This window comes from Lepidochelys kempii, chromosome 6, assembly GCF_965140265.1.
Source record: "Lepidochelys kempii isolate rLepKem1 chromosome 6, rLepKem1.hap2, whole genome shotgun sequence".
Classification (NCBI taxonomy): Eukaryota; Metazoa; Chordata; order Testudines; family Cheloniidae; genus Lepidochelys; species Lepidochelys kempii.
Window position 1 is genome coordinate 50,262,277 of NC_133261.1, and position 25,990 is coordinate 50,288,266.

General features: G+C 40.1%; 2 protein-coding genes across 2 annotated transcripts in view; one reads left to right on the forward strand and one right to left on the reverse strand.

Moving 5' to 3' along the window:
• The window catches only part of CCND1 (cyclin D1), an 18,197-nt gene extending 14,635 nt beyond the window's left edge, over positions 1-3,562 (forward strand). The window contains exon 5 of the mRNA XM_073347867.1: positions 201-3,562. Coding sequence (XP_073203968.1) covers positions 201-356 — 156 coding nt within the window. The 3' untranslated portion in view covers positions 357-3,562. The remainder of the gene's footprint in view (positions 1-200) is intronic.
• On the reverse strand, positions 89-25,208 carry LTO1 (LTO1 maturation factor of ABCE1). The gene is made up of 5 exons (XM_073347869.1): positions 25,072-25,208; positions 23,591-23,696; positions 21,745-21,815; positions 16,130-16,250; positions 89-15,755 (listed from the first exon to the last, which is right to left on the reverse strand). Exons 1-5 carry the CDS (start codon positions 25,128-25,130, stop codon positions 15,687-15,689), a joined length of 426 nt encoding a protein of 141 aa, XP_073203970.1. The 5' UTR covers positions 25,131-25,208; the 3' UTR covers positions 89-15,686.
• Between the last annotated feature and the right edge of the window lie 782 nt (positions 25,209-25,990).

Sequence of the window (25,990 nt, forward strand, 5' to 3'; positions counted from 1 at the left end):
TCTAAATACCAGATGGCAAAAACCTGTAGCCCAGCCCCTTGAGCTATCCAGTCTTTCTATCTCTCTCGCTTCCACCCGCCTTCCCCCCTTATATAAATGGTGTTACATTTTTATTTGCCTTCTGCAAAAATAGTATTTGGCACACGGTTTTATATATTTTCTAAAGGGTTGTGTTCCCCCTCCCCTTTAATCTTCTCTAGGATTGTTTACGAGCTTGCCAAGAACAGATTGAATCCCTCCTCGAATCCAGTCTACGCCAGGCACAGCAACACAACATATCTTCAGAAACAAAGACTGTTGAGGATGAAGCAGACCTTTCCTGCACACCCACCGATGTGCGAGACGTGAACATTTAAGAGGACTTCTGCAAATCGGTTTGTTTGGCAATGACAGCAGACAAAGAAAGGGCATCTGAGAAGGAATCAGCATCAGGATCTCTCCCCCAGAAACCCTTTTCTCCAGGACATTTTTATACCAGAAGGGAAAGCTTCACTCTTGTTATTTTTTTCCTTGTTCTTTCTCCCTTCCATCTGTGACTTCAAACAAACAAAAAAAATACCCCAAAACTGTCTTAAAAAAAAAAAAAGAAAAATAATATTTGCATGACCCCAAGGGGTTTGTGCTACAAAAAATAGAGGATTTTTATACAATAATAATCAACTAGTTTTTATGTTAAAGTGTTCTTGTCTGTATGTTGTAAAAATAGACATTAACACACACAATGTCTCCAGGGGAGGTATTAAATTTGATTTCTTACATATAAAACAAACAAAACCAACCAACGAACCATTTTTAAAGTAGAAGAGGGTTTTTTTTTAATAGAAAATGACATATTCTTTTTGTTTTTTTCCTATAAAAAGCATAGCTTTAACGCAGTTCTAGGCTTTTCTGTATCTTGCTTGCTTATGCATTTAGTCACTTTATAATTCATCTGTAAATGTTTATTTTATTTTCTTAGGTTTTTATCCTCTTCACCTTATAAATGGTTAACGTAACCCATAAGTTAGTGTATTTTAGTATACAGCATTATTATATGTTAATCTTTTGTACCTGTGGATTGCCTGTGCATAAGGCTTTTGTAGGGTTCCAGCTTAGCATTGTCGGGGAAGGGCCAATGTACTACTCATACGATACTCTATTATAAAGAGAAACCGAAATATTGACATAATATATTATATTTTTGTAATCTTCATATTTTTGTAGTTACCTGTGTATAAAATGCTGGTCTGACCCAACAGATATTCAGCCTCATTATGGTCAGGTTCAATCCACAGCCTAGTCTCTCTTTTTTTTTTTTTTTTTAAATATTCTAAAACCATTCCATTCAAAGCACTTTCAGTCCATTAGATATAGGAAATACGTTCTTTTATTGTGGGAATTTTTTTTTAAATGGAATGGTTTGGAAATATATAAGTGCTTGTGCGCAAACTTTGAATTGCAAAGCAAGTGCATTTAACTATGGTGTTAGAGGAAAGGTGATTTTTTTTCGAAGGTTGTGTTCCAGTGAGAGAAATTGCATTCACAAATTGCCAGGATATCTTCCTATCCTTTTCTATAGAAAAGTTGAAGTTTAGAAATCCTTTGGTGCCAACTCACGTTTGTAAATTAGGGGCCTTAAAGGTTCACGTATAGGACACATAGTTTAAGGATTGTCTCTAGATGTTTTACAACTGAAGGTTTTTAAACACTAAAATATATAATTTATAGTTAAGGCAAAAAGAATATTTATTGCAGAGGATGTTCATAAGGCCAGTATGATTTGTAAAATAACGCAATCGCCCCTTGATTTAAAAAAAAAATCTTTCTACCCTTGATGTTGCAGTTTTAACACAGCTTATTAAGGAAAAAAAAAGACACTCTTTTCAAAAACAGTGTATTTGGCCCCTTCTTAGACATTTCCAAAAACTATCTAACCATGAGAAACGCCATAGTTAAAAAAGAATAGATTTGGTGTACTTGAAAGGAGTTCTTATTCCAATATATCCCCCAGTTGTTGTTTTTTTATTTAGCTACAAATAGAAAATTTGCACATCTTGGCTATGTATCTTTTTATTATTATTTTAGAAAGTAGCTGAAGGGACGTGGACATAGCTGTTGAAGTTGATGCTCGAGGAGAATGTGATGGTGAAATGTATGTGAGAAAACTGCCGCTAAGGTGTTGATTGTAAAAAAAATTTAAAAAAGAAAAGAAAGGAAAAAAAAAAGAAAAAAAAGGAGTGGATGCTCCATTTTTATTGAGCTGCTATGGATAAATTCCCAGCATGGTTTGAAAAAAAATTAACATTGCTTTCTGTATCTTTGTCATTGTGTTTTGCTGCTATTTTATGGATCAGTTTTTTTGTTTTTGTTTTTTGTTGTTATACAATGTCATATACTGCCATGTTATAGGTTTTAATTTTCTCATAGAAAATTATATTATTGACATCATTTTTTGTAGATTTTTTATGTGATCAATTTTTACTTAATGTGATTATTACTGCTCTATTCCAAAAAGGTTCCTGTTTCACAATACCTCATACTTCAGTTAACCATGTTTAGACCAGGTTTTAATGTTCGTACACAGTGCCTCATAGTTCTACTGCAAACTGAAATGCATTGAACGTTATTCTGAATGGGTCTCGCGATTCGCAACTAGGTTGCATTAATTTAAAAACGACAGACATTTCAGAAGATCAAGTAATGTCAGTTTTTTGTTATGCGTTTTATAAAGCTGGATTCTTTGTCTGATCTGGGGTTTATTATCATAGTAGTTTTAAGATGTGTTATTAGCCACATTGATATATGAAAGGTGCATTATAATATAACTCTTATATGCCACTTGGTGTTGTTTCCCATCAGCTGGAACTCATCATTTGGTATGATAGGTTATCTTCTGGAACTCTAAGTATTTTGTGTGTTTAATCTGTTATAATATACTAGGGTTTTTTGTTTTGTTTTTTGTTAATTATAGCGTAATGCTAATTTAAAAAAGCCTGTAAATCTCATAAATAAGCCAGCTAACAGAGTTGTATGCTGAAGAATAATCTAGCTGTTGCCTGTATGCTGCTAAACCAAAACAGAATTAGAACTCATTTTGAGGGCAAATGCAGTTAAGATCCTACATAGTGTATAAATAAAGCATTGCAATGCTACTAGCAGTCGCAGGACCCAGGAGGACTGGATACATTCTGTCCAAATTTCAGGAACATTTCTTACTGCTTACCTCATGAACACTTCTGTTTGTGGCATCTCTGTGTCTCTGAACCAAACATGATTATTGCATTAGTGGTTGTTGGTTATGTGTGTTACACTGAGTGGCAGTACATACTGCAAATTTCTTTAAATATGTATGTACTAAAAGGCCAAATCCTGATAAAGCAGGTTCATGTGCCAACAGAGATGTTTTATTTGTCACATTATTATAACAATCTATAGTAAGCAAGCAATTCAGATTTGTACATTTTTTTTATATTGTACTTATTGGCATCACTGGTCTGAAATGCACATTTTCACCAACAGACCTGTAACAGACAAGTTTCCAGCAAAAGAACTAAAGTCTAGAAATAAAATTTGTAAAACCCAATGCCTGTGTGCTGTGTTTTTTATTAGCTTCATGAATGTAAAATTTGCAGTTTAACAGCACACAGCAGTTTTTAAACAACTGGATCCTGATGTAGTGAGCAAACCACGTGGCATTTTCTTGTGTTGACACTCCATGCTTTAAAGTTTGCAGTGTTTAAATAATTCATTCTTCAACATCTCTAGGAAATGATAGGTCTTTTGGCAATGGGTCAGTCAGCACAAATTCCTAGAGAGATATATATTAAATGTCAAAGGTTTTTTTTTTGGTGTTTTTTTTTGGTTTAAGATTTTCTTTTATGCCTCTATCTCGACTAACCAGCTGTTTGGTAGATATTTTCAATAATAAGTAAAATAAATTAGGATTTTGATGCTACAAAATTATTTCTAGCTTTTAAGTTTACCAGAGTAATGGAAATGTCCCCTTTAGATAATGACTAGTGTATTTCAAAGACAGTAGTGTTAGATTTTTATTTCCCACCTGCCTGCATTGTGTATTACTACCGTTAGTTCAAATAAAGTAGTAGGCCATAAAAGGTAAAAATACTTATTTTTGTTTACAGAGCTTAACACTAGTAAAGGGCAATACACAAAATAGGAAAAGAATTGAACTAGGCTTGAAAAAATAACAGTGGTAGATACGTGCTGGATCATTTAGCAAGTTAAGTGTGTGTGTATATATACATCCAATGTATTGTTTATATATATGAATACCAAACTAAAGTTAGGTTGAATTATAAATGATCATGTCCCAATCTGAAGTCCTAAAGGAGAGTTCTTTTTATCCCAAATCTCTGTTTTGAAAATTGGGGATGTTATTTCTCACTAGGTACATCAGTCAAAGGATCCAGACTAAAAGCAGACATACATTTCCCCCCCCCAGCCCATCATGAAAACTTCTAGAGCCTGACTCATAAGTTTCCTGGGCAACTGGCATGTGGCCAGTGTAACACCTGCCACTTAGACTTCACAGCACACTACGGTTTTCAAGCAATAACTACACCAAAACTTTCAAGAGTTGTAAGAAAGTTGTCATCATCTAATCTGGTAGCCAGCTGCAAAATGATTTGGTCTCACTGCAGTTACCCAATGCACAGGTATCCTCATCACAAACATTGTTACACGTGGCACTAGTTTGTTCCCTTACTGGCTCTCCTTACAGAGGAGAGACTGAATTATGTGGTCTACACTAGTACTTTCCTCTAGAAATGGTCCCTCCTTAAAAGGATTAGGGCACGCTGATGGGTTGGTGGGGGGATATTTGCATGATGGAAGAAGAGAAGACCTAAGCTAAATTTAGAATGAGTTTAAACAGGTCTAGAAGGAGTCTGAACTAATGGTGGTAAAACTGTACCTATTATTTTTCACAGGATTTTGTTTTATCCTAACTTAATTTACACCACTTACATCCTCACTACTTAGAAAGTAAGATACTAAGTATACCTGAGACTCCCTTACACACATCAGCAAGTGGGTGTAAATGGATCTAGGTGTCTAGCTGAGTGGGAAGGAGTTAATTTATAGCACCTTCTATATTGAATCTGAATTTGGTTTAATATCTGACTGTCAATCTACACTTAAATGCACAGACACTAATAAAAAGCACCTATTATTGTTAAACAGCAACTATCAAAGTTACATATTTTTAAAACTGCAGGACCAGATAACTTGCACCCAAGAGTATTAAAAGAATTGGCCAAGGAGCTCTCTGAACCATTAATGTTGGTTTTTAACAGATCTTGGAACACCAGGGAAGTTCCAGAGGACAGGAAAAAAACTCATGCCACAAAAGGAGTAAATGGGAGTAAATAAATAAATGGGAGTAAAGGGAGTAAATGAATAACTACAGGCTGATTAGTCTGACGTCAAACTGACGCTTGGGGCACTCCACTTGATACCGGCTGCCAACTAAACATGGAGCCATTGATCACTACCCATTGAGCCCGACAATCTAGCCAGCTTTCTATCCACCTTACAGTCCATTCATCCAGCCCATACTTCTTTAACTTGCTGGCAAGAATACTGTGGGAGACCGTATCAAAAGCTTTGCTGAAGTCAAGGAATAACATGTCCACTGCTTTTCCCTCATCCACAGAGGCAATTATCTCATCATAGAAGGCAATTAGATTAGTCAGGCATGACTTGAGCTTGGTGAATCCATGCTGACTGTTCCTGATCACTTTCCTCTCCTTTAAGTGCTTCAGAATTGATTCCTTGAGGATCTGCTCCATGATTTTTTAAGAGACTGAGGTGAGGCTGACTGGTCTGTAGTCCCCCAGATCCTCCTTCCCTTTTTAAAAAATGGGCACTATGTTAGCCTTTTTCCAGTCGTCCGGGACCTCCCCTGATCACCATGAGTTTTCAAAGATAATAACGAATGGCTCTGCAATCACATCGGCCAAGTCCTTTAGCACTCTCAGATGCAGCGCATCCGGCCCCATGGACTTGTGCTCGTCCAGCTTTTCTAAATAGTTCAGAACCAATTCTTTCTCCACAGAGGGCTGGTCACTTCCTCCCCAAGCTGTTCTGCCCAGTGCAGTAGTCTGGGAGCTGACCTTGTTTGTGAAGACAGAGGCAAAAAAAGCATTGAGTACATTAGCTTTTTCCACATCCTCTGTCACTAGGTTGCCTCCCCCATTCAGTAAGGGGCCCACACTTTCCTTGACTTTCTTCTTGTTGCTAACATTCCTGAAGAAACCCTTCTTGTTACTCTTAACATCTCTTGCTAGCTGCAACTCCAAGTGTGCTTTGGCTTTCCTGATTTCACCCCTGCATATCTGAGCAATATTTTTATACTCCTCACTGGTCATTTGTCCAATCTTCCACTTCTTGTAAGCTTCTTTTTTGTGTTTAAGATCAGCAAGGATTTCACTGTTAAGCCAAGCTGGTCGCCTGCCATATTTACTATTTTTTCTACACATCGGGATGTTTTTTTCCTATAACCTCAATAAGGATTCTTTAAAATACAGCCAGCCCTCCTGGACTCCTTTCCCCCTCAAGTTATTCTCCCAGGGGATCCTGCCCATCAGTTCCCTGAGGTTGTCAAAGTCTGCTTTTCTGAAGTCCAGGGTCTGTATTCTGCTGCTCTTCTTTCTTCCCTGTGTCAGGATCCTGAACTCAACCATCTCGTGGTCACTGCCTCCCAGGTTCCCATCCACTTTTGCTTCCCCCACTAATTCTTCCCGGTTTGTGAGCAGCAAAGCCTACAACTTCATGCACAGCAAAGCTGGGAATGAATAGAAGACCACCTTCCATACCTGCTGTGGCCACTTTGAATATTTAGTCATGCCTTTTGGGCTGACAGATGCCTTGGCAATCTTCAAGCATTTTATTTACTTTGTTACACGAGATATATTGGATCAGTATGTGGTGATCTATATGGAGAATACATTGCTCTTTTCAGACAACCCTGACAGGCATACCGTTTATATCCAAATTGTCTGGAGAGGCTACATGGTCTCTAGCCAAGCTCAAGAAGTGTGCTTTCATGTGAAAGTCTCTGTCAAAAGACAGAATTTTGCTTTTTCCTAAAAGCAGAGTATTGTAGCGAGTTTTTTATTCTTTATATTTATCTAAATCTCCTTACAGAATCAGAACATTAAAAGCATAGTGCATGGAACTCATTTGTAGATTAACCATAAGGACCTAGGGAAGTTAGGTTAAGTACATTTAATTGTTAAAGATCCCAGAATGAATGCAACAGAAAATGATGTCCCCAATTTATTCACAGAACTGGTTCACCATAGATAATAACATTGCAAACTTCCCTACCAATATGTAGGCTACTTCATTGAACTCGTTCTGCTTCCCTCCCACTTTTGCCCAGCAAGAACCAGCCTTTTTATGGTAGATGCAATTTTCCCCTGAAGCTCATGATAGTTGAAAAAGCTTCCCTTTCTTATTGATTCTGTGTTCAAATCTCACCCAAAAAACCACTCTTTATTCTTTAACTTTTAACTCTTAATTTCTCTCTTTCTCAGTTATTATTTCTCTAACAATATTATTTGATTCTTGTAAAGCTTGTTGTGATATAGTTTGTACAAAAGACCTTATACAAAATAAAAACGTATTATACAGATATCATGGGCCAGATCCTCAGCTGATAAAAATTGTCATATCTCCATCAACTATAATTACTGAGGATCTGGCCCAGAACTTCAATTTATATAACCTGGTGTCTTTCATCCCCACTCCCCCACCCATTTCTGCCCTCACACCAAATCCTGAATTCCACTTATGCTCTATTCTCCACGCTATTCAGCTGTTCTAGATAGGCAGTACCAGAAAGATATATCAAGACAATACAGATTCATGATGAGTTTGACCCAAATAGAAGTCTCACAGACCACATCACACTGGAGGTTTACTTCAGGTAGCAAATACACAGCAGATATAACTTCAAATTACTTTAAAAGTGGCACCATTGTCTATTCACATAGGTCTGTTATTTGTATTGGATAATGAAGAATCCAGTTTTCCATTTTTTTTTAGTTTTAAAAAACTGGCAACTGTTTACCATGGATAAGTTGTGGTTTGTTTGGTTTCTTGTAAAGCAGGTAAAATGGGTTTCAAAAAATTCAGTGTGTCCGCACATATATTGTAAAAAATGCCAGTTAGAGAACAATGTAGGCATGTGTTTTTAAACTACCATTCGTGCAGTCTGGTCAGGACTGTGTGACACAGTATACAGTGTTTTGTCATCCAAGGAATGTCTTTGATCAAGAGTTTATGCAAGAAGGGGGAAAAAAAAAAGCCATGAAAACCTAATCCGTTCCCACAGTCCAGTAAACGTGAGCTGGACAAACACTGGACAATAGCAGTAAAGCTTGCTGCTAGAACAATAGCTGCAACTAAAAAAATTAAAGGGCTGCTGACTCACAGTTCCTACATTCAAGAAAGATTCTGTACAATGTTGATTATTCCCTGTGATCCTGAACATTGATTTTTTGTTATATATAGTATTTAAATAAAGCAGTAAAATATGCTGGTATTGATCCTGTTTCGTACAAAGCCTAGATGGGGAGCATGTATAGGCATAATTTAATCTTTTTCTATCTAAACATTTTGCTAAACATGTGCAACCTAATTTGAAATTATGTTACAAACAATAATTGTCACTTTGATTATCTCTAGTGTCAAACTGTACAGTAAACCACTGTCTTAGTTGCAGAGCAAATTCTCTATGAATGAAGTAGTGCTTTCTACCTTTTCAAGATAAAAGCTACATGCTGCTTCTATAAAGTACCCAGAAATCTTGTCCACTTAATTTTGAGATGCCAAAGTGTGTGTACAAAATGCTAGCATCCATATTTGTTAATTATATGAGTACATGAAAGCAACACTTTAAAACAAACTTTGTATCATGCAATTTTAGAATCAGTATATAATTAGTCTGGCCTAATTTTCATCTTTCACACATTTCAGCTAAGAATGCAATTCCAAGTACTACCTGTTAATGAAAAACTTCCGAAATCTGTATCTTTACTTCACACTTTTTTAGTTATGTCTCAGAGGAGCTTGGTGAGTTTTCTCCCTTTCCCACACTGTTGATTGATTGAACAATTGATTGAACCTCATGCTTCAAGGTTTAAACCAATCTCCAACTACTAGAGATCAGGATGAGATTGAATGTTGGGAGCAGATTACTCCACATCTGTGTACCACAAGGTTCTTACACTTTCATCTGGAACGTGTGGTACTGGCCACTGTCAGAGACAACATATAGACTAGATGGACTAGTCTGCTCCAGTATGACAATTCCTATGTGCCCCTGTATTTTTAACTACAATTCTAAATAGTATTTATAGAACAAACATCAGCATTACACCAAAATTATCAATGTAATCATGGTGGACATTATTTTGGGAGTAGTCACAATGACAAGGAGTCCCAACCCAGTAATGACAACCATCATTTTCATCTCCAGAAAATGCTTTTCAGTCAAATCTCCACCATTCCCTTTTAAGAACACTTCAGTATGTAAGAATTAAACAACTAGTCAAAAATTTCAACAGGGCATCTAGAATCACTGCACTACAGTACTGTATTGTATTTGGGGAAAGAACCTGTAAAAATAACTACTATTAAATCACAATTTTGAAGTACTGTATATAATAAAAGATGTAGATTTAATTATTTCTTGTGTCACAAGGCCAGTATTAGATCCTGACATTAGTAGTAATTTAATTTCAAAAGACCATGAGATAGAATGCAGTATGATTGAACCTGGCATTCTAAATTTTACTTATAAACCCAAAAGTAAGTTAGCACGATAATGCCAAGAGTTGTTAGCTTGTTTCAGATAAGACTGATTGGATTTGGACCAGCCTGACTACTACTACTGTGGTGCCCAGGAAGGAGGAAGCAGCTTGACTGGAATACAGAGGTTGAGGAGCTGGGCAGTGGGCTTTTGAAGAATGTTGGAAGAGTTTGGGACATGAAGCCAAGGGTAGGGTAGGGAAGACTGGCAGATGCTGAGGTGGTGGAGGAAGGGAGCTTAAATGAGAAGCCAGGAGTTGGGGGCAAAAGAGTGGATCAAAGACAGGCCAGAAGGGACAGGAGGTTCTGTAACCACTAGAATACACTCCTCTCAGAACATGGTTTGGAATCCAGGATTCCTGAGTCTCACCATTTCTCTGAATGCTGCCATTAAGGAAACCCAGTGGCAAATATCTCCCTCGTCCCCCTCTAATAGTTGGATGACACACTACTGCATTCAGTTAGTTACTCTGGCTCTACAAGTTCCAATGCTACTGATAACCTCTGGTGGAATCAGTATGGTTCCATACGATGAGATTTTCTGGTTTTTTTCAGTTTGCTGTTTTAAAATCCTGGGAAGTTATACACAACAAACCATTAAAAGAATGTTCGGCCTCCTTGTGCAGATGCATTGTAATAAAGTATTAATTTACATTAGCGCAATTTTTCCATAGGACCCCTGGCTCATTCCTATGCCAATAAGAAATGTTCAGGAGATGAATCAAGGTAGTGTACTGAACGTAGTGCCTCATCTGTTGCAGATTTTGGAAGATGTTTAGTAATCATGTAATTAAAACTATCACAATGCATATGCACAAGGGAGCTGAATTAAGGTTGCAGGGCAAGCTTAAGACAGGGATTTGCTAATTTTTGAGTTCTTGACTTTACAACCTTAACATTGTTTGTATAGTTTTTTGATATATAATTATTTGTCTGAGGAAACTGACAATTTAGTGTGCAGGAATTTGCATGTTTTACAGCCACTGATGTCTATTTAAAGTCAGTCAACTGCATAGTAACTCTCTGCTTTGACTTGCGGAGGCCCTTCCATTTCAGAAGGACTGATTAAAATATTTGAATTTACTTTCTTTACTGCTGTATCTGGATGTGATACTTTACATTCACCTTACAATATATAAAGTTATAGTAATAAAATCATTTACAGATGTCTTGCGACTTCATGCTCTTACCTCATTTATACTGAAGTTTGTAAACCAGGCATGAAAGGTGGGATACACAAAGATACTTAGGTGCCTAGGTCCCATTTTTAGACACCACTGTGATCCACAAAACTTCCTCTTCACTGCTGCTTAACCTTGTAGGTGCCTAAAATCGCTGAGTGCTGTAGTTTTCGCAGTAACAGTTCCCTAGGCAACTATGTTTCAGCCTCTGAGCATACACACTAATGCCTCACTCCAGGCACACCAATGCCTATTCCCCACCTAAGTGCCAGTATGATTTACAGACCAGTGAAAAGATGTTCAGCTCCCTAAGTCACATGTAGGGCCTGATCCAATGGGAGGGGAGAAAAAGGAGAACCACCTTTCTAATCTTTAGCCTAGTGGTTAGGGTACAAACCTGGGAAGCAGGAGACCCTTAGCTCAAGTCTCCCTCTGCAGAGAAGGCATCTGAACAGGGATCTACCCCCTCTCAGTTGAGTGATTTAACCACTAGGCTACAGAGTATTCTGATAGGGGCTTCCTCAAGCTCTCCTTCTGAAGTTGTTCCACTTTAAATAATAGAGCCGGAGGGTTCGAAATCTATATCCTAATGGTTAGGGCATTTGCCAGAGAGGTGGGACATCCCTGTTCAGATCCCTTCTCATCAGGCAGAGGGTGACTTCAACTAGAAGGGTCTCCCACATCCCAAGTGAGTACCCCAACCATGACACAAAAGGTTTTAAGGGAGCTCCTCCTTCTCCCTGGCTGTTTTGTGTAGAATGAGGTGGCATCTGATTGGGCCCCATACACAACTTAGGTGGTCAGTGTCCATTTTCCCCTGGTTTGTGAATCACAAGCAGCCTGGACTTAGATGCCAGACTGACAGAGGGCTGGGGCTTAGTACCCTTCTCAGCAACAGCTTCTATTGGCTAGCTTAGGCAGCTCCTCACCTGAAATGCTGGCTTTGTAGATTCTATTCTAAGGCACCTCTCTCTTCCATTTGTTGTATAGGGAACCTAGATACCTAACTCAGGCTTTGTGGATCACAGTATTGTTCCTGTGATTTTCTAACCTAAATCCCCTTTGTGGATCCAGGACAAAGATCCCAAAACAGAGATACAAATCTTGAAAAACATGAGTTCCAGGTGTCCAGCATCCCTTGCTATTTATCTCTGCCACTACCATGGTGCACAGGAACAGTAAGTTGACTTCCATTTTTTTCCTCATACCACCAAAAAAGAACTGGTTTCTGGATTTTTCATTGTGAACATAATAAAGGGATTGCAACCAACCACATTTTATAGCAGTCAAAATTAGTCACACAGCAAATGGTCTGCATCCTTTCATTCTTGAAGTCAATATGTAACAAACCCTTTGATTTGATTCCTGAAAGAAAACTGATTCACAGATGCAGTTTAAGATTTTTTTTTTAAACTGATTTTGCAAATCTCATTGGAATGGATATAAAGATGAGATTTTATTTTCCCAAGAGTGATATTTTCCTTTCTTGATAGTGTTTCCACAGCTATTTTTGCTAATTCAATTTGTTTCTAATGCAGCGCTTCTCAAACTGTGAGTCAGGACCCCAAAGTGGGTTGTGACCCCATTTTAATGGGGTCAACAGGGCTGGTTTAGACTTGCTGGGGCTCGGGTTTCATCCCAAGCCCCACAGCCCTGAGCAGCAGGGCTCAGGTTATAGGCCGCCTGTCTTGGGCTGAAGCCCTTTGTCTTGAAGCCCTTTAACTTGGGCTTTGACCCCTTCCCCGTCTGGGGTGGTGGGGATCAGGCTTTGGCCCCTCCAACCCAGGGCAGTGGGACTCGGGTGGACTCAGGCTTCAGTCCCCCCTCATGGGGTTGTGTGCTAATTTTTGTTGTCAGAAGGGGGTCATGGTGCAATGAAGTTTCAGAACCCCTGCTCTAATGTATATTAAAGCTGAATAAATATAAGGTTAAAATTAAGCATTTTTCATGAGTTTGCTTGCCAAGGCTGGATGTGGTTGCCAAAAGGCTGTTAGAAACTAAATTACGGAGGGATACCCTCAAACTGCAGTTTACTACTCATCGCTGACACACCTCCTTGTGGCTTATTTAGGGATTTGCTCTCAACCAGTCTGACACCCCCTCCTTTTGCCTCTAGCCCCTGGTCTCCCTCAGTCTTTTTGGAGTGAAGTTACATCCTCTCCAGGACCCAAGCTACTCCCTCCTTGTGGCATGGCCACTATAGTTTTCCCCTTCTGGTACATCGAAGTTCCTCTGGACGAATAGTCTCAGGCAGTCTTCGAATGCACCGCCCTGACTATGCCATTTCCACAGTGGCTGGAAGGGGAACACAAGCCCACTCTCTACTCCAGGTTCCAGCCCAGAGTCCCTATGCCCCAACAACCACTCTCTACACACACTCACACCCTGTCACTGCTTTCCTGGGCTCCTTTATTTCTTCTCTAGCTCTGCCACCTCCCTCCCTGCCCTTACCAGTGGAGCTTCCTCTGCTCCCTGTGACTATCCCCCCACCCCCACCCCAAAAAGAAATTCTTGCCAGAATCTGTATTCCCAGGCCAAATCCCAGGGTTTACCCCCCTAGAACCACTCTGTCTCTTGCCAAATCTCCTCCTCTAGGGAGTGACTGCAGAGTTCCTTTCTACCAGCCTCTTCTGCTCTCACCTTGCTGGCTTGATACAAGCTTGCCTGCCCCTACTCAGCTGGGGTTCATCATCAGTTAGTCTATCAGTTCCTGGCTCTCTTCCAGCAGCTTGTCACAAGCTAAACTGACCCTTTTTACCTACTCAGAGATTGTGTGGGGTGGTCCCACAGCACGCTGTTTTATAGGAATAGACCATTTTAGGATGGTATCTTGCTTCCAAATTTTTTCAATGAAAGATGCCACAGGGCAACCATCCAAATACCCATGGAAAAAGCTTTTAAATAATCTTAATTGCTGAACATGTTTAACATGCAGATGCTTTTTATTGATATTAACTGACCCTCAATGTATTGTAGGATAGCTCTTGAAACGTTTTCCATTTATCTGAAGAAATATTTGTTTTGAAACATTTACTTACATTCATAAACAAGATTACTTAGACATACAATTCTTTCTGATGTGTTATAGTTATCTATTTTAGAATGTTTTCCATTTTCTTTATGGCATTAATTAAATCAATGCAAACTGTAGCAGTATAAACTAATACTTTAAGAAAACTATTTCAAAAGAATGTAAATTTTTACACCATAATCAAAAATATTTAAAGATGAGTCACATGTATACACTTAGAAGAGGATCTTATTTTTGAGTTGATATAATAGCTTCTTCCAGTAGGTGGCTCTAAAGCAGGTACTTTTATGCTTTGCCATGTAAACATATATTCAAAAATGTCAAAATGTGATAGCTTTTACACAAAGCCTCTGGTTAGTGGCATGTGTGTCAAACAAAAATTTAAAGATCTGGTATATATCACTTTTTAGAATTCTCCTTCTAAAATTGTAATTTTCCCTCTTCATATCTCAAATGTGAAAGCAGGATGAACACACACGTTAAAAGGAATGTTGTAATCCTCTTTATTTACTTTGTGTATTATGATGAATTTTGGTATAGTTGTATTTAGAAAAAATTTAAAAATTAACATAAAGGAATGTTGCTCAATGACATAAGTGAACCAGCTCCACAGATATACATACACTACACTATAGTGAAATGCCTTCTAGAAGTGATCACCTTACATTCTACTTGTAAAAAGTTACATAAATATTCTAGCACCAAAATACAAAATATCTTTTGAACAAAATAATTTGTTTCTCTTAAACTAACATAGTGGAGTATTCACTTACATATTCTGACAGCATCCATTTTCTAAATTAAATTGAAAAATACATTTCCCATCTTGGAAACAATTTACCACTCAATTATTGCAGCATTTTTGGTCCCATAATGTGAGAGACAAAAGTGGGTGAAGTGGTCCAATAAAAGATATTACCTCACACACCTCACCATTACTTAGTTATTCTAAGTGGCACTGGTAGATCTCATTCTTTTAAATATGTTCAGCACTTTCAGCTGCCAATACATTTTTTCAGCACTGGATCAGACATCAGGTGTCTCAGCTCACGAAAATAATACAGAAAAACCAACAACAGAGCAGCAATATTCTCTTTTGAGCTGTAGCTGCTTTCAGAACCATGTCTGTAATACACCTCCTCTTCATTGTTATCCCATCCTCTGCTTCACCCTTTCACCCTCAAAAATAACATAGCTCTTTATTGTAAGCTCCTCAGGACAAGGAAAATATCTTACTACCTATTTGTGTAAATGTATACATATTATGTAAATTCAGTGATCTATACATGGTTTGAAAGATTCATCCTTTGGATAATAAGTAAGGGAAAAACATCATAAAACAAACCATCATAGAAGCAAATGATTTTTCCCGTAGAAATTAAAGACAGACTATCAATATGGGACTAGTGTTGAATGAATATGGAGGTTGTGCATTTTTGTTTTTTAAAATAGGACATGCACTGGTGTTGCAATGAACAAATAAAACTGGGACACAGCAGACATTAAAGGGGTGCCCTTCCACTGCTGCTTAGCTCTTCTACCCTCCCTTTCGGAAAATAAAAACCTGTTTATATTCTGACTATCTGCCTTTATTATAGTTAATCACTCCCCCAGATAGCTGTTCCTTAACATTTCTTCTTTATCTTCATCTGTTATGCTCAAAAAGTAAGGGCAGATCTTTCAGGATTGATTCTAAAATCAGACTGAATATTTAGCAATGAGCAAACCTAAAAAGAAAAAAGAACACATACAGGTGTTTTAAAGTGTGTGTGTATTTCAGGTAAATTTGTAACAAGATACCCTCCCCATTTTTACTCTTTTCTCCTCTCCCTTCCACAGCTCTCTCTCAAGTCAGTATTAAATGGCTTTTTCCTTTAGGATGAGTTTATTGCATTTTCTGTGGACTGGAGAATTGCACCTTAGTTTCCCCCCCACGCTAATTAAACATTACAATTGTAACTGGTAAAAGTAGCCCAAAAAGATTGCATAACAATAATTACTCTGAACTGCATAATTGCAGCTTTATATTACTGCCACATTAGACTGCAGTCTTTTCAGAAATTGCTATTACCTTCTAAAATGACAACTAAGTACTACAAACCTGTTTAAATTTTCCTCTGATTTTTTCCAGATCTTCGTGAAGTTTGTCATAAATGGGGTCTTCAAAAGGGTATTTCTGAATCATTCCTATTAATGATTCCAGAGCCTTTATTTTCTTTTTACTGCAAAAAATGAAAATACAGATTTTCTTATGGTGGTTCTGTTCAGCAGCAAGAAGATTTTTTTTCCAGTTGCCACATGAAGACGACACCGAGTATTTAATATTAGTGTTATACTTCAAAATACATGACCCAATCCTGCCACCGTTTTATCACGCAATGCTCCCCATTTCAGTCAATGAGACTACCAATGCCAATCATATGCATTATTAGTTTTTCAATATGCACACTGTGTGTACTTTGTGTTAAATGCCTTGTACATATCTTGACAGAGATTTTTCCTTAGACTCATTAGGAAATATTTATAATATATTTTCAGACCAGTGGCTGGAGGGAACTATGAAAATGCAACGTATTATTAAACATATTGGTAAACAAGAATAGTAATAATGCTGATAAATGCTGATATATGTAAGACAGATTGCCAAAATATATTTCAAAGTTGTGTACGTGTGGTGGTGGCTCTTTAAGGTACCTTTACTACAACCTGACACTAGAAAATTTATAGTAACCTACAGATATACACATGGCAGAGTTTAAAAAAAAAAAATCTACTTCCCACTTGGCAGAACAGGCACTAAGAAATTCAGACTCTTGGCATCAAAAAGATTTTGCAAGACATACTTGTGTTGCCGTAAGGAAAAAAATAAAAGTAATTAAGCCATTCTTCAGGTAGGGTAAGCAGAGATTGCAGGCATTCTGGCACTACTTCTGGATCATTCATGAAACAGTAGTGATGCCTTTACATCTCACTGGCTTGAGAAAATGATTCCTGACAGCTAAAGCTCACATCTAAAATGGAATTGGGAGCCTATAGTCACAGTTATTACTGACTGTGAGTTCTAAAACACACGAAGTGCAATACAGTTGTGGCATTCACATTAGACTAACATGCACTGCGTATGTCAGGTGAACAAGACAGCTGCAGTTGGACATCTGTGCAAACCAAAACTAATTAGGAGAAGCTGGTCAGGGTTTTATATTGACTGAGTAGGTATCCACCCAGGTCTTCAAATGTTCTGGTATTGAAAGAAATATTACTCAGTATTTACTCTTTTTATAAATTTTATTAAAATACTTAAAAAAAAAACCACCGAAGCTAAGTTACCATTACTATTAAACTACACTATCAAATCAAGAAAACAAATTAGTCACAAGACTGTCATGGAATTAAATAATCAAATTAATACTAAATAATTCTTAAATTCCAAGGAGGTGTTTAAAGAAGTAGCTGTCTGTTTGGTTATGAGTCTCACCTAAAGAATTTTACTAAATTCAACCATTCCTGTTATAGATTTGATTAAATATCTTAATACTGAAACCAAATAATCATCTAATGTCTGGAACACAGCCTCAGAACAAGTTATAAAGTTTCCTTCCCAGATTTCAATTCTTATGTGGCGTCTAACCATTTCCTCCTCCCTTTCCCGTCACCGCCCACCAAGGATCTAATAACAGAGACTTTAACAGGACACTCTTGATCAGCAGATGCTTAACAACTCTTATTTACCAGATATTATAGATGACACTCTCAAGTCTCTCAGGACTTTTAGACCGACACATAACACAGTTTAATGAATAATTTTTTAGACAATATATAAGGCTGCTTAAACCTGGGGAGCTTTTCTTTCAGGCACCTTCGCTGTGTGGACTTTATTGGTGGTCTCATACAAATGTGAATGCACACAGCCACACATTTACTTCCACATCCAGAAAATAAAAAGCCAGGGTGTCTCCCAGTGAATAAAAATAAAAGAAACAGAAAAGATAGATAAGAGAGGGGATGCACACTCTTCAGCTCTTAGTCTTCTTGTCTCTTCTAAAATAGGCTCTGGAACAGCAGTAAAGGAGATAGTGATGTTCTGCTGGCAGAGAGCTTCTCACTAGCGGGTCTCCTTCTGGTACAGGGAGAGACTAGTCAAAAGTTGGAGCAGTCTGGTTGTTGATGTTGTGACTTCCTCTCCCTAAGGTGATCAGTCTGGGAGATTCCGGAAGGTCAGTCTTTCCGCAGATGGCTTGTGACCTGAAAGCGTCTCAGACTTCCATTTCATAAAATCATAGAAGATTAGGGTTGGAAGAGACCTCAGGAGGTCATCTAGTCCAATACCCTCCTCAAACCAGGACCAACACCAACTAAATCATCCCAGCCATGGCTTTGTCAAGCCAGGTCTTAAAAACCTCTAAGCATAGAGATTCTACCACCTCCCTAGGTAACCCATTCCAGTGCTTCACCACCCTCCTAGTGAAATAGTGTTTCCTAATATCCAACCTAGACCTCTCCCGCTGCAACTTGAGATCATTCCTTCTTGTTCTGTCATCTGTCATCATTAAGACCAGCCTAGCTCCATACTCTTTGGAACCCCCCTTCAGGCAGTTGAAGGCTGCTATCAAATCCCCCCTCACTCTTCTGTTCTGCAAACTAAATAAGCCCAGTTCTCTCAGCCTCTCCTTGTAAGTCATGTGCCCCAGCCCCCTAATCATTTTTGTTGCCCTCCAATCATAGAATCATATAATATGAGGGTTGGAAGGGACCTTAGGAAGTCATCTAGTCTAACCCCCTGCTCAAAGCAGGAGCAATCCCCAATTTTTGCCCCAGTTCCCTAAACTCACAACCCTGGGTTTAACAGGCCCATGCACAAACCACTGAGCTATTTCCCCCTCCCCCAAAAAATTTTTTAGCCTGGCAGAGAAGACAGAGAAGAGGAGAGGAGAAAAGTTTCCAAACCAATTTTGATTGTATTGGTTTGGAAACTTTGCTTTGCCTTGCAATGCCTTCCTCCAAGGTCTTCAGACAAATCAGGTGCAAGACCTAACTTGGAGCCATGAAACTTGGCCCAATCAGGTTCAAATTAGGTCACCCTTAACAAGCATCACTTTGGAAAATATTATCACTATAAAAATATTCAGTGTTTTGTATTACACAGAGAGACTAAGTCTCTAACCACTCTTCCCAACCACCCCCCCCCCAAATAAATAAATATAAACAATCCAAATACAGAGACCACTTTAGAGGAAGCTAGCACAGTCTTACCTGAGAGCAAGGTGTTAAGATGACATTATGTCACCAGTTTACAAAAAGTTCATTTTAAAAATCCTATTAAAAACAGAACCATTGAATCAGCCTGTTTAGCAAACATTTAGCAAAATTTAAAATAAGTTCAAACTTATTATCACTTTCAACATCTCCATTTCTTCAACAAGGCAATTACAATACCTTCCTATTCTGAAACTGGTATATAGCTCAAACAACTTTATCTTCTGGAATCTTCATCTTGATGGAGAAAAGTTACTTTAAAACTTACCAAGAGAAAACCCATTTGAAATATTACATTTTAAGTTCTATCTAAGGTCTGTATTTCCATATAAACTATTCCCCTCACACATACTTAAGGTAAAAATCAGTTATGATCACAGCTGATACCTAATTTAATGTCAGCCCTGATCAAGAATTACACCTAGTATTTGAACAAATGTTGAATGTTACAGCTTACTGAGCTAACTGCTTAACATAGGATGGACTGTGGAAAATCCATATTCCTGTTGTGTTCACTTCATTAGCTGTCTACAGGAATGTGACCTGAATTTAAAATTCTCTCTAAGAGCTGGTCTACACCAAAAACTTATTACAGTGTAGCTACGCCAACTTAACCCCAGGTGTAGACTATGCCAGATCAAAAGGAGAATTCTTCTGCTGAACTACCTACTGCCTCTCAGGGAGATGGAGAACCTCTCCAGTGCTGTAAACATAGCCCAAGGCTCTTCATTGAGGGATTCCTAAATATCCCTTTAAACCATCCCACTCTCTTAGGTCTAAAGTATAGGTTTTCTGGAATATGAAAATTGTCTGTATTTTGGCACCTGTTGCTTCAGGACTGAAATACTCCTTCCCCACCACACATTTTATGACAAGACGACAACAGAAGTAGCTTCTTTTAAAGCAAGTTTAAAAATATTTACATTTAAAAAAGCTTTTGAAGCAACACTGATTTTATTTATGATTTTACATAGGTTTTAATTGTTTATATCTTGTATATTTGTAGTACTTAATTTGTTTTTAGTTGTTATATTGCAAAGTGTCTGTGATACATTGTTAGACAGGCATTACGTGAATAAAATTATATACAAGACTTGCGATGAAAGACACTATAGAAATGGAAATTTATAAAAATTTAGCAGGCCTGTCAATCCTGTCATATTAAGAGGACCTGAATATCTAAGACTGCTGGCTAAATATACCTAGATGTATAGAACTTACATGGTTCATGGATGGCACAATTAGCAGATCCAAATCACGGACCTCACCAGATTCATCATGTACTAAAACAGAGATGGGCAAACTACGGCCCGTGGGACAGTCCTGCCCGGCCCCTGAGTTCCCCGCCGTGGAGGCTAGCCCCCAGCCCCTCCTCTGCTGTTCCCCTTCTCCCGCAGCTGCATGGGCAGCACTCTCAGCAGCAGGGCTGCGCGCTTGTGCAGGGCAGTGTGTCTGGCTTTGGCCGAGCGGTGCGGCTCCAGACATGCTGCTCTGAGCGGCATGGTAAGAGGACTGGGGAGTTGGATATGGGGCAGGGGAACCTGGAGGGCAGGGAGCAGAGGGGGAACAGTCAGGGGACAGGGAGTGATTGGATAGGGCAGAGGTTCGGGGGGGAGGAGCAGGAAGTCCTGGGAGGGGGCGGTCAGGGGACAAGGAGAGGGTGGGGGGTGGGGTTGGATGGGTCGGGAGTTCTGAGGGGCCAGGCTGTTTGGGGAGGCACAGCCTTCCCTACCCGGCCCTCCATACAGTTTTGCACCCCAATGTGGCCCTCGGGCCAAAAAGTTTGCCCACCCCTGTACTCAAAGGATGCTCTGGGTGGGCCAACACAACAGACTCCTTTCCTTAGAACCAAGATTTCAGCTCTGTATTCCTCCTGCCACTGAAATTATGAATGCTGCAGAAGAACAGGCAATAGTAAACACAGGCAGGAAGGGATTCTGCCATTCCTCTTTGGCCCCACATAGATGATAGCAGTGGCATGGTGTAGGAGGGCAGTAAGATATCCTACTTGGACCCCCATCATAACTTCAGTGTAGGGAGTGTGCCATGGCTGAAGGATATGGACCTAAGAGATGCTGCATAGACTTTGACCCTCAATCTTTAGCAGTAAGAACTTGGTATGTTCTCAACTAGTAGTTTCACTCAAAGGATAATATCTACATTTATACCAATAATTTATATTTTTCTCAGCATCACAGCTGTGAAGAGGGCATCCTTGCATGTATGTTACTCTCATGGTTTCTATTTTACTTCATTTCAAAAACACTCTACCTGTGGTTGGCCAGTTTGATTCTTGTAATGCAAAGGAAAAAAAAACAAACTATCAGTTGTTCCTCCTGTATATTTCTTGAAAAAATAATGGGCATTACCAGGGCTCCTATAAAAATATTTTAGCCTTTCCTTAGAGAAAAGAAACTATGAAATTCAGGGCAATATTAACAATACTACATTTTTAAACCATACCTGGGCTTTTCCTCTGCAGATCTATGAAGCAAACGCTGCCATGTCAACGCAAACCCAAGATAGTATCCAATCTGTGAATTTATAAGAATTCAATTAAAAAAAATTATCCTTTATCTGTATTCATTTAAACAATAATTTTAAAAATATACATTCTGGTTGATAACTAGCACATGACAAACTAAAATCAAAACATCTTGTTATGCTACTTCTAAAATCTGTTTCGCATCAGAGTGTGTTGAACCTCCAATATAAACTGCGATGGAAAGTGCAGTTTTGAAAACACCCCACCATATTTCATCTGCTTTGATCCCTCAGAAATTTGTGCATCTGTTACCACACTTCCGATTCATAATTACAAATCCAGCTGCATGGGTGGGGGAGGGGAGAGGGGGCAGGGAATGGCATTGAACTTAAGACACCTAGGAGATGCACGCATTTTCAAACATGATTTAGGAGCCTAGGTCCCACTGACTTTCAATGAAACTTAGCGTCTTAAGTGCCTAAGCCACTTGGGTGTTTTTGAAAATTTTACTCCCTATAAATACCTGAGAGAGAAATTTGGCAGGATATCTGTATCTAGCATCTTTTAAAATGGTTGAGCAAGCTCAGAGAGCTTTCGCATGGCCACAATTGTCTTGACTACCACTCCTTTGGTAGTCCTTTTCAGTCCTTTGTGGTCTTCTGAGGCAAGCCCATAACATGAAATCAGAAAGCTCTGCAGCCAACACTGAAAGATCAGATTCTTTTCAATATAATAAACAGTTAATTATGCTAAGAGATGACTGCCAATTTCAGTTTCATAACAGTCCTCATTCTAATGCCCAGTTTTCTGTCACTCAATTTTCTGAAGCCCTGATCTTTGGAGCTGAATTATTCCTGAAAGTGAATTTGAGCAAAAATGGTTAAGGCTTTCTTTTAATTATGAAAAAGGGGGAAAATATATAAATATAAAAAACTCACATTATAAAATAATTACTGTCCCACATGTCCCAGTCTTGCACAGAAATCCACCTGATCTCAATGAGACTGTGCAAGCAGTCTGGGATCTTAAACTGCAAAGACAAGGTAGACTATACAGTAGTCTGGTTAAATTAGCATTACAGTAAAAAGTGTACTAAAAGTGAAAAAGAAGTAGAAAGGGCTGTTGTTCACTTTTTTTAAGATATGCAGGTGGGAACCTAGATCCTGAATAGCTCCTGGGACACACAGGAGTGGGTTTCTCTTCTTCTCTTCTCTATTAAGATGCACAGAATATGATGCCAAGGTGGCATCTAGCCAAACTGCTCCAGATTATGGAAGTTACAGCCTCTTATTGCCAATATGTACAAGCCAGAAGAGCTTTAATGTTTTTCCCCCCCTTCTTTTTCTTGAAAAAAAAACAAACAAAAAATCAATACAAAAATATATTGAGAATGTTGAAACTTCATGTTTCGGCATTCATGTGACAAAATACCTCCTTTAAATGAGTTTCACTGACATTGCCTAAAATACAGAGTGGTGCATAGTGGTACAAGACAAGACACATGCGTACCTAGGGTTGAAGGAAAAAATGTGAAATTGTCTTATTATGTAATTAAAGACTGCACAACGCACATATATGAGCATAACCTCAGCTGTGGCATCTCATGAATTTCAAGTTCTTAATATAGCTTTTTGTAAGGGATTAAATGGAGGATTCAGAACAGTTTACAGATCAGTTTTTTGTGTGTTCCTGGAATGAAGGCCATGGAGCAATAAAAACAATACAAGGCTTAGGTCACCCATCATGCTTTGCTCAGGCACTACTTCAATACATCATCATCTAATCTCAGCAACACATTGATTTTTAGGAAGTTTTGACATTTACCTCAGACCCAATCTTGGCACCATGTAGTGTTCCATACCTGCTTCCCTCAATAACGCCAACATGGCTTCCTTCAGCATAACCTTCTTGATACCCTTCACCATGAAATCTGTAAAGAGAAATAGATATAAAAAATTAATCCTAATAAAATCATCAGCAAAGGCATAATGCAGAAATACTAGGCCATAAAAATAGAGAATATTTTATTATTTTTACTGAAATATTGCCTTTGTAATTCCAACAGATTTCAAAGCAATTTCAGACGGCGTATTCGTGAGACAAAGTAGAGTAACAATTACACCACTCTATGTGCTATATAGTGGTATTAGAGAGACAATGTGGGTGAGGTAATATTTATTGGACCAAGTTGTTGTTTAATATATTAGATTAAAGAATAATGTAATTTAAAGACGACAAAAGTTCTGTTAGATCATCCAGCTCTGGCTCAAATGCTTGTTTCTCTCACCAACAGACGTTGGTCCAATAAAATATATTACCTCACCCACCATTTCTCTCTCATATCCTGGGATTGACACAGCTACCACTACACAGCATACAGTAGTATTCTGCAATATTTGAGGTCTTGGTAACATAGAAAGGCTAGGGAAGGGAAAGGGAAATCTAAAGGGGAAACTCTCAGAAATTAGTGTTAAACGAAAGAATTCAGATATGTAACATAGATGATGGTAGATATCTTGTCTGCAATGATGGAGGCCAAAGCTGAAATCCCAATCAGTGCAGCACGCTCTCCTTCCAACCTGCATTTGCAAAAAAACTAACATAGAATCTAATTTCTATGATTCTTTAGCCTAATATATTAAACAACTCCCCTGCTTTGGTAAGGTAGGTGAGGAAGGGAGAGATTTTGGTACTTTAGGTATTTAGAACATTTTCCCCTCACTGGACCTTCAGATCACACACGACAGGTCAACACAGTAACACAAGTGCCTTCCTTCCTAACGGGGAAAGCGTTGGGAAACCACGGCACAACCGGGGGCAGTCCCCCCGCATGCAGGCCCCGCTCTTCTCAGCTGTGCTGAACACGGTTTGTCAGAGCCCCGCAGCAGCTTTAAACGCCACGGGCTGGCGGCTCTCACGCACCTCCCCAGCCCCAGGCTCCGCAGCCTTACACACCCGTGTTATCTGTCCACCTTGCCACAGAACCGCCCGCAGCCCCGCGCGCAGCCTGACCTCAGCAGCTGGAGAAGAGGGGGAGTCGGCGCGTGCCCGCCCGGCTGGGGGAGCCTGCCCGCCGGGGGCTGAGGTTGCGGCCGAACGTTACCGTCACGACACCCGACTTCCGGCCGGCTTCCAGTCACGCTGAGGCTCCCGAACGGGGCGCGGAGCGAAGGGGGGCCTGTAGCCGCCCCGGGATAAGTTCGTTCCCCTCCGGGATAGTTCGTTTCTCCCTCCCCCCCCCGGTCCCGTTAGAGGGGGAGACACCGGGCGGAGCCCCGGGCAGGGCTCCCCTCTGCCAGCCCCACCTCTCCTCCGCCATCACGATAGCGTCGAACATATCCGAAGCGCTGGCAGCCGCCGCCATCGCGCGACGAATCTCCCCGAACGCCCGGCCGGGCGCGCACGCTCCGCTCAGGGCATGCTGGGAAGGGACGGCGAGCCGGAGGAGTCAGCGCCGAGGAGCTTCTAGTGCGCAGGCTCGGTGGGGGGGGACAAGGAAGGAGCGTCCCGCGCTGGCCTGTCCCCATCCAACCCGCCGAGGCTAGTGGGCGTGGCTTCCTCTCGCTGTGCCCCGCCCCGGGGAGCCCCCGCAGGCCGCCTCCCATGTAAACAGCCCCCTCCGTCGCCCGCGCTGCCCGCCGCCCTGCTTCTGCCCCTGTAGGGGCCCCAAGCCCTTCGAGATCCCCGCGCCGCCGGGCCAGCGCAGCCCCACCCCTCGGCCCGGTCACTGGCTGCGCGGCCTGTCCCTGGCGCGGTAGCTCCCGTGGTTCGGGCCCCGGGCTGGGACCCAGGAGATCCGAGTTGCACCGTCTTTGCTCTGGGGCAGTCTCCCGCAGTGATCGCGGGCGAGCCTTCTAATCGCCTCGTGCTTCCCTTCCCATGTCTGCTGCTTGGATGTTTCAGCCCGAGCCCTCGGCCTGGTTGGTAGGGCTGTGCTAGCCGGGAGCCTCTCCCTCTGTGCGTGTGTAGTACCCTGGGGTTCCTTGGGGCCTCTGGGCACCGCTGTAATACAAATACATACGAGTACAGCTTATCCCAACTGCTGGAGCTCCCTTCGTTGCCTCTGAGCCTGCACAAAGAGAACAGAAACAATTCCGTCTTCCGAGGATTATTCTGTTGTGTGACACATCCAGCTTCTTTGCCTACTCCCCCCCCCCCCCATTTACTGCACAGCCCTGGCTTTAAAGGGAAAAGCGATGTGGCTAGAAAACACTGTTCTGGCAA

Excerpts from the sequence above, each read along its gene's own strand:
- LTO1 (XM_073347869.1), bottom strand. The coding sequence starts at position 25,130 with ATGGCGGCGGCTGCCAGCGCTTCGGATATGTTCGACGCTATCGTGATG. Across the intron at positions 16,251-21,744 it reads TCTGCAGAGGAAAAGCCCAG|TAAAAAGAAAATAAAGGCTC; the intron begins GTATGGTTTAAA and ends CATTTTTTGCAG. Across the intron at positions 15,756-16,129 it reads TCAGAGGAAAATTTAAACAG|GTTTGCTCATTGCTAAATAT; the intron begins GTTTGTAGTACT and ends TTTTCTTTTTAG.